The sequence below is a fragment of the Canis lupus genome, chromosome 35, assembly GCF_003254725.2.
Source record: "Canis lupus dingo isolate Sandy chromosome 35, ASM325472v2, whole genome shotgun sequence".
Lineage (NCBI taxonomy): Eukaryota > Metazoa > Chordata > Mammalia > Carnivora > Canidae > Canis > Canis lupus.
Window position 1 is genome coordinate 23,295,218 of NC_064277.1, and position 17,141 is coordinate 23,312,358.

At 40.9% G+C, this 17,141-nt stretch overlaps 1 protein-coding gene across 4 annotated transcripts in view; it reads right to left on the reverse strand.

Moving 5' to 3' along the window:
* Positions 1 to 17,141, reverse strand: part of LOC112657055 (cytidine monophosphate-N-acetylneuraminic acid hydroxylase) — a 133,400-nt gene that overhangs the window by 111,469 nt on the left and 4,790 nt on the right. The window contains exon 1 of one of the 4 annotated variants that reach the window (XM_025442865.3): positions 7,342 to 7,587. The exons of the other annotated variants lie outside the window; for them this stretch is intronic. Coding sequence (XP_025298650.3) covers positions 7,342 to 7,352 — 11 coding nt within the window. The 5' untranslated portion in view covers positions 7,353 to 7,587. Of the gene's footprint in view, positions 1 to 7,341; positions 7,588 to 17,141 lie in introns of those variants that run through there. 4 annotated transcript variants of the gene reach the window in all.

Here is a 17,141-nt window from a genome sequence, read left to right on the forward strand (position 1 = left end):
CAGTCCAATCATTGCATAAATGTGACTTTAAAAAAAAGGAAGGGTACCTGGCTGGCTCAGTCAGTACAGCATGTGACTCTTGATCTTGAGGTTGTGAGCTCAAGCCCTATGTTGGGTGTAGAGATTACTTAAAAATAAAATCTTAGGGAAAAAAGGCAAATAATAAAGTTTTTGAAAGATAATATAGGAAAATATCTTTGTAATCTTGGCGTAGGGTGGACTTTTTTCCCAACAAAACACCAAAAATCACCACCCAAAAAGAACATTATTGTTATGTCAGACTACCTGAAAAGAATAACATGCTCATCCAAAGGCACTGATAAGAGAATGAAAAGACAAATTCCCAAATGGTATATACGCAATACCCATATAACAAAAGCCTTCTATGCAGAATATATAAGAACTTCTACAAATCAATAATAAGACTACAAATACAAGATAAATGGACAAGCACTTCACAAGAGAATATTCAAACATAAAAAGAGGGCTCAACCTAGTAATTGCGGAAATGAAAATTAAAACCACACTAACATACCACTACACTCACCAGAAGACTAAAATTAAAACAACTGAAAATACCAAGTGTTTACAGGGAGTAATGGAAACTCTCATATATCACTAATGGTTCAATCACAATGGAAAATAGTGTGGCATTCTCTAATAAAATAGAAAATACCCTTACATCATAATTTAGCAGTCCCACTTTTAACTAAGTCTCAACACTAGAGAACTGTGCATATGTTCTCCAAGTTACATATACAAGGATGTATATCACACCATTATTCATATTAGCTTCAAGTTGGAAACAATACAAATGTTTGTCAATAATAACATGATAAATTAAGTATTTATATATTATGTAAATAAATTATAATGGTGGAATACCATGCCATGGAATATGAGACAAAGTGTACATGAACCAATTAAGACTAGTTGTAAAAATATACACCAGTGTGAAGGGACAGGTTACACACACACACACACACACACTTTTACACAAATATTCAATGTAATTTCATTCAAATAATTTTCCCAAAAAGGCAACTAATGTATATTTAGGAAAATGAGAAAAATGCTATTAAAGCAAGAGTAGTACATATCTTTGATGGGGAGAGAATTATAATCAGAAAGAAACACACATCATGCTATGTAGCTAAAGCAAAATAGAAAGGGAAAGTTATTGCTTTAAATGGCTGCATTAGAAAAGAGGAAATCTTAAATCAATAATCAAAACCTTCAATTTTCAATCTAGGAAAAGGAACGCTAAACCCAAGGCAAGGAGAAGAGAGAAAATAATAACAATTATGGTAGCAATCAATGAAGCAGAACACAAAAACACTAGAGAAATCAATGAAAACAAAAGATGGTTCTTTGAGAAGAACAGCAAATTAACAAACCTCTGGGGAGTCTGATCAAGAGAAAAAGAGAAAACATGTATTAGGAAAACCAGGAATGGGCAGCCCCGGTGGCGCAGCGGTTTAGCGCCGCCTGCAGCCCGGGGTTTGATCCTGGGGACCCTGGATCGAGTCCCACATCAGGCTCCCTGCATGGAGCTTGCTTCTCCCTCTGCCTGTGCCTCTGCGTCTCTCTCTCTCTCTCTGTGTCTCTATGAATAAATAAATAAAATCACTAAAAAAAAAAAAAAAGGAAAACCAGGAATGTAAAAGTAGACACTATCATCAATCCTACAAATATTAAAAGGACTATAAGGTAGCGGCCCCTGGGTAGCTCAGTCAATTGAGCATCTGACTCTTGATTTCAGCTCAGGTCATGATCTCAGGGTCATAAGATCAAGTCCCATGTCCAGCTCTGCATTCAGTGGGAAGTCTGCTTGAGATTCTCTCTCTTCCTCTCGTTCTGCCCCTTCCCTCTCTCTAAAAACAAATAAACAAATCTTTAAAAAAAAAAAAAAAAAAAAAAAAGGTCTGCCATCCAAGTACTAACCAGGCCCGACCCTGCTTAGCTTCCGAGATCAGACGAGATCGGGCGCGTTCAGGGTGGTATGGCCGTAGACACAAGCAATCCAATCATGAAATGGGCAAAGGACATGAAGAGAACTCTCACAGAGGAAGACATAGAGAAAATGCTCTGCATCACTTGCCATCAGGGAAATACAAATCAAAACCACGATGAGATACCACCTCACACCAGTGAGAATGGGGAAAATTAACAAGGCAGGAAACCACAAATGTTGGAGAGGATGTGGAGAAAAGGGAACCCTCTTACACTGTTAGTGGGAATGTGAACTGGTGCAGCCACTATGGAAAACTCTGTGGAGGTTCCTCAAACAGTTAAAAATAGACCTGCCCTACGACCCAGCAATTGCACTGCTGGGGATTTACCCCAAAGATTCAGATGCAATGAAACGCCGGGACACCTGCACCCCGATGTTTCTAGCAGCAATGTCCACAATAGCCAAACTGTGGAAGGAGCCTCGGTGTCCATCGAAAGATGAATGGATAAAGAAGATGTGGTTTATGTATACAATGGAATATTACTCAGCCATTAGAAATGACAAATACCCACCATTTGCTTCGACGTGGATGGAACTGGAGGGTATTATGCTGAGTGAAGTAAGCCAATTGGAGAAGGACAAACATTATATGTTCTCATTCATTAGGGGAATATAAATAATAGTGAAAGGGAATATAGGGGAAGGGAGAAGAAATGTGTGGGAAATATCAGAAAGGGAGACAGAACATAAAGACTCTTAACTCTGGGAAACGAACTGGGGGTGGTGGAAGGGGAGGAGGGCCGGGGGTGGGGGTGAGTGGGTAACAGGCACTAAGGGGGACACTTGACGGGATGAGCACTGGGTGTTATTCTGTATGTTGGTAAATTGAACACCAATAAAAATTATTTTATTAAAAAAAAGGTCTGTAAGCTAATATTTTAAACAACTATATGTCAACAAATAAGATAATAGAAGTGAAGTGGAAAAATTACTGAAGGAACATGAATTGCCAAAACTGTCTTATGAAGAAATAAAAAATCTGAATAAGCCTATGACAGGCTAAGAAATCGAATTGGTAATTAAAATTAATATTTTCACAAGAAAATCTCAGTTCCAGATGGCTTCACTGATGAATTCTACTGAACATTTAGAGAAAAATTAATATCAATCCTTCCAGACCAACTTGGATTTGTCATAGGCGTATAAGATTAATTTAATACTAAAAGTCAATTAATAATATACCATATTGATAAAGAGATTAAAAACCACATGATCATCTCAAAACATACAGAAAGAACATTTGACAAAAATCCAACATCTCTTCGCAATTAAAAAAACAAACAAACAATTAAGAACATATGGGAATTTCTTCAATCTGATCTATAAAAAACCCACAGCTGGGCAGCCCAGGTGGCTCAGCGGTTAAGCACCGCCTTCAGCCCAGGGTGTAGTCCTGGAGACCCAGGATGAGTCCCACATCAGGCTCCCTGTGTGGAGACTGCTTCTCCCTCTACCTGTGTCTGTGCCTCTCTCTGTGTGTCTCTCATGAATAAATAAATAAAATCTTTTAAAAAATCCACAGCTAACATTATACTTAATGATAAAAGACTGGATGCTCTCCCCTAAGATCAGGAACAAGACAAGAATGTCTTCTCTGGCCACTTCTATTCAACATTATACTGGAGGTTCTACTCAGGCAAATTAAGTGAAAAATATAAATAAATACAAGCCATCAAGACTGGAAAGGGCATTATATGGTCTCATTCATTTGGGGAATATAAAAAATAGTGAAAGGGAATAAAGGGGAAAGGAGAAAAAATGAGTGGGAAATATCAGAAAGGGAGACAGAACATGAAAGACTCCTAACTCTGGGAAATGAACTAGGGGTGGTGGAAGAGGAGGTGGGCGGGGGATGGGGGTGACTGGGTGACAGGCACTGAGGTGGGCACTTGATGGGATGAGCACTGGGTGTCATTCTATATGTTGGCAAATTGAACGCCAATAAAACTATTCTTTTAAATAAAAAAAAAAAGACTGGAAAGGAAAAGTAAAATTACATGCAGACAACATGATTTTATGTAGAGAAAATCCTAAGTGATTTACTAAAAATTTTCCAGAGTTAATGGACAAGTTTACCAAAGGTACAGGTGTAAGATTAACAACAAAAATTAATTGTGTTTCTATATGCTGGCAATAAACCATTCAAAAAAGAAATTATGAAAATAATCCCATTCAGAATACCATCAAAAATAATAAAACATTTAGGAATAAATTCAAAAGAAATGCAAGACTCGTAAACTGGAAACTACAAAACATTGAAGGGAAGAAAAATTCTAAATAGAGACATCCCATGTTCATGGATCAGAAAACTTAAAATTGTTAAGATAGAAATTCTCCCTAAATTGATCTACAGGCTTAATGCAACTCCTAACCAAAAATTAGAAACTGACAAGCTGATCCTAAAATTTTCATGGAAATGCAAATGCAATGCATAAGGTGGACCACCAACATGTTTTCCTCTTTAAGTTCCCTAAATTACCTCTGCATTGTCTTCTAGTGGCCAGAACTGGAGCGGGTTTAGGTTGCATTTTAATGATAAGTGCTTCCTGTCTTATGCATGAGTAATAATGGCGAAAATAATAATTAGGGCACCTAACGGACAAACTTCATAAGAAAAAGAGGAAAAAGACGTTCCTCCAGGACACCTTTCCACTGTAAACTGCACATTCTCTATCATCGATGCTTTACAGCTTTTTAGTTTGAAATAAAGTTTGAAATAAAAATAAAATTGATTTTGAAATGGACTCAGAAATTTGCAAAAATCATCACAAGCCTTCTGTATCCTTCAATTAGCCTCTCTTGCTCATGACATCTTGCCACTGCATGACCGTTTACAATATCAAAACCAGGAAACTGACATTGTTGCAATACTGCTGGGTGCAAGCTTTAACCCGAAGTCACAAGCTCATACGTGTACCCATTTGCATATGTGTGTGTGTACGGCTTCTGTGAAATTTTATTCCATGTATAGACTTGTGTAGCAACCACACAATCAAGATATATAACTCTTCTATCACCATCAAGGACCTTGCTTGGTGGAACTCCCAAGGACTGCCCTCTATATGGCACCCCCAATGTGCCTATCTTCTGGCAAACCACTGATTTGTTTTCTACCCTGCCTGGATGCCATTTTGCACGTCAGATGTACATAGAATCATACAACATTAAATGGACTTTTAAACTTTCCAAATCTCTCCCATTGCAAAACAAAACAAAACAAAAATATGTCTCAGCCCCACATACTCTCCAGGTAGTTCTCCCTCTCCTCTCCTTTACAGTCAGACATACTCCTCATGATTGCCATTTATGCACACCTAACAGCTCATCAGATTTTGTCCTACATTTCTGGCTGTCATTTCTGTTTCCACTGTAGACTCATCCTTCCTCTGCCTGGTCATTCAATGTTCTGGTTCCTTAAGGCTCTGTTTTACATCTTTTCACGGTTTCTCCCTAAGAGATTTCATCCATCCCCATGGTTCCAGAACACAAATGCCTCAAACACATATATGAGCAGACTAGAGCCACAAAACCATTTCTGTACAGTGAACTGCCTGTTGGGCATATCCTTCAAGGATGTCTTAAAGACATCTGAAACTGAGCACATCCAAAATTCAACTCAGCCCATCTCATCCATCCCCAAACCTCCATACGTCTACCATGACCCCTGTTAGCTGACACCTCACTTCCTCTCACCATCCCATATTCAAATCAAGTCAGTCCTTTTTACCCAGTAGGTGTACTTCACAACTACCCTCCTCTTCTACCTTATCCAAACTACCATCCTCTCTCCCTTCTGAACCATTGTCGTAGTCCCATAACTGGTCACTCTGCTCTCACTCTCTAACTTGTTCTTTCTACTATGGCCAGAATAACATTTCAGATGGAAATTTCAGGATCATCTCATCCTATCAATACTTCTCCCTCCTCTCAAATAGGCACCAATATTCTGCTATTGCTTCTAAAAGAGCAAAATACCTAACGCAGCCTGAGAGGTGACACACAGTGACCCCTAATCACTTCCTCCAGCTCTTTATGTACGCTATTTCTCCTAACAACACATGGCCTTTTTCATTTCCTCAAAGAATAACCCCAAACCCAGAATATGCTGCTGTGACGCCTTCTTCACAGACTTAACTCTTCTACCCTTTAGATCTCAGTTCAATCATCATGCCTACTGGGAAGCCTTCCCCAACTCCCCAGAGAAGGTCAAATCCTGCTATTATACAGTCTCATAGGACCATGTACTTTTCTTTTATAGGACTCATTAAGCTTTTAGTCTAACCTTGAATTATGAGATTGGTTAATTATCTGTTTCCGCTAAAAAAAAAAAAAAACCTGAAAGCCACACAAGGAAGGAAATGTGTGTGTGTTTAAGTTCACCACTGCACCTCCAAGGGCTTACACACATAAGGATTCCGATGAGTATTTGTTGAAAAAAGAAATGAACATTGCATTTAATGGGTGACAATGGCAATTCTCACAAAACCTTGTTTATGGACCTAGAATTCAAATATGCAACCATTCCTAGAATATCTTTAGAATAGCTTCATGTTTACTCAAGAACTAGCATGTACCTAAATAGTACACGGACATTTTAAAATATAATATCCTACAGACAGTATCCCCTACATGACTAGGCAGCAGTCTAAAAATTTGTTTGTACTGCAACTGACATTTCTACCACAGAAACAGGTTGCAAACAAGGATTAAGCCCAACGCAGCCCACAAAACCTTATTCCTCTCCTAAAGGAATCAGCATTTTACTCCGAGGACGTTTCAGGCTGACTGCACTTCTGAATTCTGAGTACCTTGGACTCTAGAACACCCCTTAACTCCAAACCGTCCAGGGCTTGAACCCCTCAGGCCCTTTCAGCCCTAACCCTTTACTATTTCTCGTGGTCCTAAAGATTTCCAAGCCCTAAGCAAAGCAGGAGGCAATGTACTGACAGAAGCAAATTCCCAAAACAAGAAGATCTGCTGGAAGCCAGAGACAAAAATAGTGGAAATCTGCAGAAAAGGAGATGCCACCAGTGAAGGGCTGGGTGAAGTGGACAGAGGGGAGAAAAGAGAGGGCTGTGGCATGTAGACCATCAGGACAAGCAGGGTGCGGAGCAACCCCAAACCCCAATAACTGGCTGAGTCATGAGTCAGATGCTCCAAAGATGTCACATACTGTATATATTCCCAAATCATCTTCATATCATCAACTCTATCCCATCCTCCACCAACAGCTTTCAGTTCTTGAATCTTTTCATCAGAAGCAATGAACACAAGCTACCAAAAATATCAATCCCAAATTTTATAGGGAAAAAACTTTAAAACAATACCTTTGTTCCATTCCAGGAAAGAAGAGGCCAAACTGCACAAAACAGCTCTTAAGAAAATATAAACAGAAGGAAACTGAAACCTTCTTTTAAGTGTTTAGAGCTTCTAGAAGGACGGCAGCCTGGAGATTTCAATTCGCTTGGTAAATTTGATTTGATTTCTTTGAAGCCAGAAAACCTTTTCAAAAGCAATTATGAGAGCACAGCAGTTAAGTGAGGCTACTGAAAACCTGGTGAGAATTTCAGTTATTAGCCAACCTTTATCCACATAGCTCCACCCCTTAGAGCCTAGCAAGTGACGGTGAGTTTAGGTAAACTTCTAATTCTCTGCCAGCACAGAGTATAAGGAGGTGTGTGTGGGCAGAGGGAAGGGTGGAGGGGGGGTGGCTGGGTGTGGGGATGTGTGGGGGGGGTTGTGTGGGGTGGCTGGGTATGGGGATGTGGGGGAGGTATGTGCACTGGCACATGAATGGGGTGAGAGAAGAGAAAGCATCAAGGAGGAATTATTAATAAACTCTCGAGCTTCTTGTACTATCCTGAAACTAAATCAGCCGGTCACATACACATACATATACTGTTTTGTTTCCATGCAGTAAGAATAACACCTTTATTCGAGAAGAAAGGCTACCTGTAAACTGTTTTCCATCATGGTGTAGAGTGTAGTTCTGGCACCTGTTCCTCCCTGACTCCTACGCTCCTGACTGTGCTTCTGTCTTCCAAGCTCCTGGAGCCCACAACAGTGTCAGTTCAGTTAGATCAAAATCCAGATCTCCTGGCAAGTCTGGGATGCCCTTTACGGTTTATTTCCCCCTGTTTGACAAATCCTCTGTCTCTTGGCTGGTCACTATTCTAGCTCTTGCAAGTAGGTCTTCCATGGTTCTTTAAACAGGTACAATATGGGACGCCTGGGTGGCTGAGTGGTTGAGCATCTGCCTTCAGCTCAGGGCGTGATCCCGGAATCCGGGACCAAGTCCCACATAGGGCTTCTTACAGGAAGCCTGCTTCTCCCTCTGCCTGTGTCTCTGCCTCTCTCTCTCTCTCTTTGTGTGTCTCCCATGAATAAATAAATAAAATCTTTTAAAAATAAATAAACCAGTACAATATAAATAATAAAGGACTATCAGAGAGTTGGTCTGCCCACCAGTTTTAAAAACATTCACCTTCCCACCATTTGCTTCAACGTGGATGGAACTGGAGGGTATTATGCTGAGTGAAGTAAGTCAGTCAGAGAAGGACCGACTGAACATATAATGTTCTCATTATATGAACATTATATGTTCTCATTCATTTGGGGAATATAAATAATAGTGAAAGGGAATATAAGGGAAGGGAGAAGAAATGTGTGGGAAATATCAGAAAGGGAGACAGAACGTAAAGACTGCTAACTCTGGGAAACGAACTAGGGGTGGTAGAAGGGGAGGAGGGCGGGGGGTGGGAGTGAATGGGTGACGGGCACTGGGGGTTATTCTGTATGTTAGTAAATTGAACACCAATAAAAAATAAATTTAAATAAATAAATAAATAAATAAATAAATAAAATAAAAAAATAAAAACATTCACCTTAAGTCCTTCTTCCTTCACTGAAATTACTCACTTCATTTCTTTTTTTTTTTAAGATTTTATTTATTTATTTGACAGAGAGAGAGAGCATGGAGGGGTGGGCAGAGATGAGGGAGAAGCAGGCTCCCTGGTGAGCAGGACCCCGAGATCATGACCAGAGCCAAAGACAGATGCTTAACTGACTGAGCCACCCGAAGCCCCCTCACTCCATTTCTAACTGACTTTTCTTTCTCCTGAATTCCTGGAGAATTCTGCGCCTCACAAATGGCACTTGAGGAAGAATGAGTAATACTAAATTCTCTAAATATGTTATTTATGTTAGCTGTGTCTCTCTGTAAGATTGTAAACTTTTGGAGCACAGGGTACATGACTTGGGATGTGTATCCACCAGGATGTTTACAATGGCACAAAGGGGATGACTCAATAGCACATCATCAGTCAAGGAGCAAGACGGTTTTAATCTGTGCTGGTTGGGGAAATATCAGTTAATATGATAAATGAAGAAAGGATTTATATGTAAGGCAACTCTTCTAGGTAATACCTGGCCCTGAGGGTGGTCTTCTCCTTCCCAAATCGAGAAAGTCTCTCAAATTCTTCCTTTCCTGATTCTATAACATATCATATATTTTTTAAATTGAAACACAACATATAGTATGGTGCACTAATCTTAAATGTACAACTTTGTGATTTTTTACATAGATATACGCCCATGCAACTGCCTCCAAGGTACATTGGTAGTACGCCAGCAAACTCCTCCCCTACCAATTCCCGCTCAAGTAGCAACCACTCTTCCGACTTCTATCACTCTAGGTTAGTTATGCCTACCCTGGAATTTCATATAAATGGAATCATACCGTTAATTATATCTGGCCTCTGCCTCCTACCTACCATCATGACTATGAGATTTATCCATCTTATTATACAAAGCAGTGGTGTGTTCCTTTTCATCACTCCATAGTATTCCATCATGTAAATATGCTACATTTTCTTTATTCTACTATTGTTAGATATTTGCATTGTACCTTGTTTTTACTTGTTATGATTAATGCTATGAATATTCTTGTGCATAATTTTTGGTGGACATAAGCACTCATTTCTGTTAGGACTATACCTAGGAATGGCATAGCTGGGTCAAATGGTATATAAACATTAAATTTTGATAGGTACCATCAACCAGTTTTCCAAAGAGACTATACCAGCTTCCACTTATAACAGCAAATGTAAGAGTTCCTCTTGCAATATTACATGCTTTTTGCACAAGACAGTTTTGCAGTGTTTTTTTAACATGCAGTCAGTCAATTGGACATTACCAGTTGCACATGAAGCAGCTATGAATTGTTATGATTGGTTTACCAGTTCTAATGCAAGCATATGGATAACTCAAGTGAACTGGCACCCAAAAGTATGGTATGAGGACCAGATGCATCACAAAAACGACTTTAAATCAGGTAGACAAAGGAGAACAGACCAGACAATAACACGTTGGTTATTTACACTTGGCTAATGGTGATTCAAGCTTCTGAGAGAAGAGCAAAGGTTGGCTTATACCAGAAGTGCATTCTCTAGTATATTTTATTGCTGGAGACTGTACATTTATTACGTTTCATAAATTTTATGTAAGCCTCACCTAGAGAAAAGAGGCAGGAAACTGCCAGGAGAAACGCACAATCACCTGCCAACACTGAGGAACCTAGACCTGGGTGTTTAGAAATATAAGAAACAGAGCATAAAAGTCACCACACACAAATAAAGGAAATTAGGTATCAGAAACAATAGCAAGTTGAGTGATCAGAGCCAAAATCTCTCTCCCCAAGATGGACTTAGTACACAAGAGGGAATTTTTAAAAAATCTTTTTCATTTGTGCATTGATGTATAAACATCCTCATTTTAATGGCAAGACCCTAACTGAATTCTCCTGAAGAAAAAAACAGGTCTAGTGAAAACTTTTCCACTTGTTGAAATGTTGACAGAGAAGGAAATTAGGATTCTGGAGAAGGAAGTTCTGGAATGAGCACAAACAAGTAGGAGGTGGGAGGAGAGGTGGAAGCATGAGGGCAGGTCAAGCCCTGCTGGGGAAGCGGGTATGTGACAGCTCCTGGGATGGGGAGATGGAAGGACTTTCAAGGACAGCATGTGCTCTCTGGCAGGTTGTGATATCACTCGCTCCTTACACCTCCAACAAAGAGAGCCCCACACAAGTGAACGGCACTTGGGAGGGACAGGGAAAGACATGTTCTCTGTCTGGGCCAGAATGGGTTATAAGGAGGAGGAAGGTCAGGAGATCATTGGCCAAAGAAAACTAGACCTCTAAGGGATCACATGTACAAAATCCATTGGAATTAAAAAGAAAAAAAGTCTAGGGGAGACATTAAATTTCTCATCAGGCACATTTTTTTGAAGTCTCAAAGGACAAAGTGACCTGCAGAAAGATATTGCAGAGATGGAACAGAAACTATGAACAGGAATAGGAAGGGAACAAATGGTTGTAAGGAATAGAAAGATAAGTACCCAAACCACAAAGACTCATCAGAGACCTTAACTAACAGAATACACCCAAACCATGTTTAGAATCTATGAACTAGGAAATCAACTTAAGGAATCTCCCCCACCCACCCACCCCAAAAAGAGAGAGAGAGAGAGAGAAATTATGAAGCATAAACAGTGAGAATAAATAGGAATTTGTCTTTGGAAGGAGAAAAGAATGAATTGAAAAGGAATGATCAAGGAAATAATAAGATAACATTTTTTTTCAGCTGAAGGAAAACATTTCATACTTTTTAAGGATCTAATAACTGTTGGGCAGGAATACTGATAAAAGGCATACTACAGGTAATCTGATGACGTTTACAAGGAACAAAAAAAAAAAAATCCGACAAGAAATACTACAAGCTTCCAGACTGATCCACTATCCACCCTACTTCCTCCACCAAAAGCCCTCCCCTAGAGCAGCATCTCACCAGGCAAAAGATACCTGCTGGTGTCAGCCCTTTCATTTGCAATGAAATGCTGGGGGAATGACAGGGGAATGAGGGGACTTTACAGTCTGATGGTGACACAAGCATGGCTCTAAAAGAACACCTTTTCAGACTCAACGGACTCAGAATACACGTTTCAACTGTGGCCAGAGAGTCCCCTCCTTGGTACCCACATCCCCTCAGTTGCAAACTCCAGTTAAAAACCCTGGTAACAGGGATCCCTGGGTGGCGCAGCGGTTTGGCGCCTGCCTTTGGCCCAGGGCGCGATCCTGGGACCCGGGATCGAATCCCACGTCGGGCTCCTGGTGCATGGAGCCTGCTTCTCCCTCTGCCTGTGTCTCTGCCTCTCTCTTTCTCTCTCTCTGTGACTATCATAAATAAATAAAAATTAAAAAAAAAAAAAAAACCCTGGTAACAGGGCAGCCTGGGTGGCTCAGTGGTTTAGCGCTGCCTTCAGCTCAGGGCTTGATCCTGGAGACCAGGGATCGAGTCCCAGTCGGGCTCCCTGCATGGAGCCTGCTTCTCCCTCTGCCTGTGTCTCTGCCTGTGTGTGTGTGTGTGTGTGTGTGTGTGTCATGCATAAATAATAAATAAAAAAATATTTAAAAAAAATCAAGAAAAAGAAAAAAGAAAAACCCTGGTAACTGAACTTCCTAAAGAAGTGTGCCAGTCTTCCCCAGTGGAAGATTTGTATTCTGCACAGTCTCGCCCACACCGCACCCCTATTCTCTAGATCTCCAAGCACTGTCCTGTTAAAAATCTCCCTGAGATGACGGTCTTCTAGCAACTGTCCTCTCTTTCTTTTTCATTTGCCAAGTTTTTTGTTACTCTTATTCCTCTCCTCTCCATGTCCTGCCTTTCACTCCCCCGTGGCTGTCTGGCTTCTTTCACCAGTGCCCAGAACGAAGGCCATCCAGGGATGTGTGAGAAGCATCTACCAATCCTCACCTTACCGGCCTCACTGTTACACTCCGTACCGCTGCCCATCTTCTCCCTTGAAACTTGCCACTCTTTAGAAATCACAGAATGTGGAAGGAGCCTCGGTGTCCAACGAAAGATGAATGGATAAAGAAGATGTGGTTTATGTATACAATGGAATATTACTCAGCTATTAGAAATGACAGATATCCACCATTTGCTTCAACGTGGATGGAACTGGAGGGTATTATGCTGAGTGAAGTAAGTCAGTCGGAGAAGGACAAACATTATATGTTCTCATTCATTTGGGGAATATAAATAATAGTGAAAGGGAATATAAGGGAAGGGAGAAGAAATGTGTGGGAAATATCAGAAAGGGAGACAGAACGTAAAGACTGCTAACTCTGGGAAACGAACTAGGGGTGGTAGAAGGGGAGGAGGGCGGGGGGTGGGAGTGAATGGGTGACGGGCACTGGGGGTTATTCTGTATGTTAGCAAATTGAACACCAATAAAAAATAAATCAAAAAATAAAAATAAAAATAAAAAAATTAAAAAAAAAAGAAATCACAGAACGACATACGTTCGCTCTGGGGTCTTCAGAGCTGCTTGTTCTGTTTGTTGGGCGTGGTTTGTTTTTCTCCTTTTCTGCCTGATCTTACATGCTCCTGTTCTCCAGGCTTCCTTCCCACATTGCTCTTTTCAGAGAAACTGTGTCTGTCTTGCTCATTTGTTTCCAGAAATCAGAACGTCCTCATGTAAAAAGAGAGATATGCAAGAAGGATCCAGGGATATCTCAAAGAACCCAAGCAATGGAACCCATCCAGTTTCACGCAGGCCTAGAACCTCTTCCTTTTTGTCACTAGAGGTAAAACACTTATCCCTCCCTCCTTGTGTTTCCACTGTGTGTGGCAATAGAAACAATGAACATGACTAATTTCAACCGATACCTTCCCATCAAGTATGACTGGCCAAAGTAAAGGTCCTAGCCTAGCCACTAGCCAGCAGCTCTGTAATGCAGAGCTCTCATTTTTAAGATCTATGCCAGAAGCCCACAACTTGTCAAGGTATTTGGTCTGTATGCTCGGAGGAAGACTTCCACTGTGCCTTTCCAGATGAAGGACACATCAGTTCCACCACACACTCACAGTACACCTCTTGGTGTTAGGTCATAGACTAAGTGCTGGGGACATCAAATCAAATAGGATACTAGAGTGTACAGCCTACTGAAAAAGACAGACATCTAGTTGGAAATGTCAGTGAAATATGACAGGTGACCAATCCCCCCACCTTGGTTCTCAACTTCCTCCCTCAGTCCATAATTTCAGAAGCCTCAGGCTATTGTCCCTTTCTCTCCTAATTCTTCTCTCTTCTCTACCTGGCTCCTTCCCTTTGGCATTTAAACATGTGCAAGCCTCTCCAGTTGTTGTCATTGTTGTTTAAGATTTTATTTGAGAGAGAGAGAGAGTGCTAGGGGAAGGGCAGAGGGGCAGAGGGAGAGAAAGAATCTCCATCAGACTCCATACTGAGCACAAAGCCCAATGTAGGGCTTGCTCTCATGACCCTGAGATCACGATCTGAGCCAAAACCAAGAGTCAGATCCTTAACTGACTGAGCTACCCAGGTGTAGCAAGCTTCTCCACTTCTTAAAACTGATTTTTCCCTAATTCACTATGGCCCCCAGCAATGGTCCTTTCTTACGGGAGAGTAGAGTTCACTCACTGTCTCTTTCTCCTCTCTTCTTACTTTCCAGTGACCCCTCAAGCCACTCAATAGGTTTTACCCTCACCATTCCACCGGAGGTGTTCTTCCTAAGATCAGCAGTATCTTCCATATCATGAGATCCAAATGATATTTCCCAGCCATCCATTCACTGGACATCTCAGCTCTACTGGCACCCCGGACAGCGTTCTCCCTTCTGAAACGCTCTTTCCCTGTGGCTTCCATGAAAGCCTTCTTGACTCTTGGTCCACTTCATCTCCTAGCTCCTACAACATCAAGCCTGTCCCTCCGAGGGAACACAGGGCCTCACCCATATCCATAACAGTCTCACTTGAACTTCAAGAGGAGCCTCCTAATTGAGCCTCCTACTCTCCTCCTGCCAATCCACCTCCAACTTACTTAGCATGCTACAGCCAAAGAAGCTTTAAAAACACCAGATATAATCATGTCTCTTCCCTGCTTGCAGCTCCCAATGATTCCCCCTTCCTTGAGGATAAAGTCCAAAATCCTTAGCATGGCCTAGAATCAGCATCCTGGTCAGACGTGTGCCTCTGTCTCCTGCCTTACCTGCCATTGCTCTCCCCAGCCCTGTGTCCATTTTGGCCAGTGTGACATTCTTATAGTTTTCCTGATGTTCCGTGGACTTTCTCACTTCAGCTGTTCCCTCTGCTGGAATATCCTCCTTCCCCATCTTTGCCTGGCTAACTCCTACTCACTATTCAGATTTCACTTTAAATGCCACTTCCTCTAGAAATCTCTGATACCCAAAGGTTTGGTTAAATCCCAATATAAGCTTCAATAGCATGTAGGAGTCTGCATTTCTCCTTCTTAACATCCTGCACACCTGTTATTACTTATTTGGTGTCTGTCTTCAGCCCTAAGCATTAAGCTAAGTGAGAGCAGGGGGCCTGCCTGTCTTGTTCATTGCTGTAACTCCAACACCTAGCATGATGCTGGGTGAATGAACAAACAGTAAATGCACTAGATGTTATAAAAACAGCTAAGAGGGACACCTAAGCAGTCATCAAAGGAAAATGAGGGTCAGGCCTTTTCCAAATCTATACTACTACAATTTCTATGGGAAATTTAGTGGAAACCTGAGGACAGATTTATAGAAAGAGCCAGATGTTTGTAAAAGGTGAGTATATTTACCCAGAAAACAGGGAGAACATAGCTTTTAAGAGAACCACTGTTATTCTAAAGATTTATAACATAAAATACAAGATTCAGGGTGTGACAGTAACCAGTAACTCTGGCCAGTAATATGGCTCATATTCTGAGGAAATATTTGTTATATTAAATTCTTGTTGCATATTTTCAGCTGAGTAAAGGCATGGCGGGATAGGTATAAATGACAGCTTCTGTGATGCGGTCTTCGAAATTAGCTCACCTCACAAATCAAGACCTAGGAATCAAGGCTTTCTACAAATGAAAATCTGACCTAGATAACAATCAAGGTTTTTAAAGTCATAGATGTTTAGGGCGGAGATGGACCTGATATTATGCAGCGCATCTCTACAACCTTCTTTTCCCACCCCTTCTCCACCCAGTGTACACAATACAGGAAGTGGAGATCCTAAGAGGTTAAGTCACTTCCCTAAGGTTCTATGTTTGGTTAGTGGCAACTGGTTGACAGAAAGCAGATTTCTACACCAGTAGAACATAATTCTTTCTGACTCTGCATTCCATACACTCTAATTCTATGGAATTTATAAGCCTTCCCCAAACCATGGCCTGAAAAATGGTTTTCTGGAAACTCTTACCTTTCTCCAGTCTCTAATCCTGATTCACCAAATAGTCACCCTGAATAAAACGAAGCCATTAGGTGCCGCTAACCCCAATAATACCTTCCCTTTACCACTCACACTGCTGAAAGCCTTAGGAGGTAATAAGAGTAGTGGCTGGAGAACTTTGAATAACATCTTGACATAATATTCTGTTCTGCAGCATTATGTAACATCGTCCCTTTTTGTCCATTGTGAGTTCTGGGAAAAATAATCTCCCTGATGTTACAGAATATTTGGGAAACTTTTGTGTTTTAAAACATTATTCAAGATGATCCAGCAATTCCACTACTAGGTATATGTCTGCAAGAATTTAAAGCATAGAGGGACTCAAACATATACTTGCATATCAGTATGCTGCTCTGGACATATTCACAATAGGCAAAAGGTAGAAATGACCCAAGTGTCCATCAACAGATGAGTTGATTATAAAATGTGGTGTCTATATACATCGTGGAATATTATTTGGCCATGAAAAGTGAATAAAATTCTGAGAAGTGTTATAACATGAATATAAGTGGAAAACAGTCCACTAAGTGCAATTGCTCTGACACAAAAGGACACACATATTGTGCCATTCCACTTAGGGGAGATACTTATAACAGGCAAATTGAGACAGAATGTAGAATAGCTTCCAGGGCTGGAGGAAGGAACAGGTAGTCCCTGCTTAATGGGTACATAGTTTATTTTTTTAAAAAAAGATTGTATTTTTATTTATTCACGAGAGACACAGAGAGAGGCAGAGACATAGGCAGAGACACAGGCAGAAGAAGCAGGCTCCCTGGGGATCCCTGGGTGGCGCAGCGGTTTGGCGCCTGCCTTTGGCCCAGGGTGCGATCCTGGAG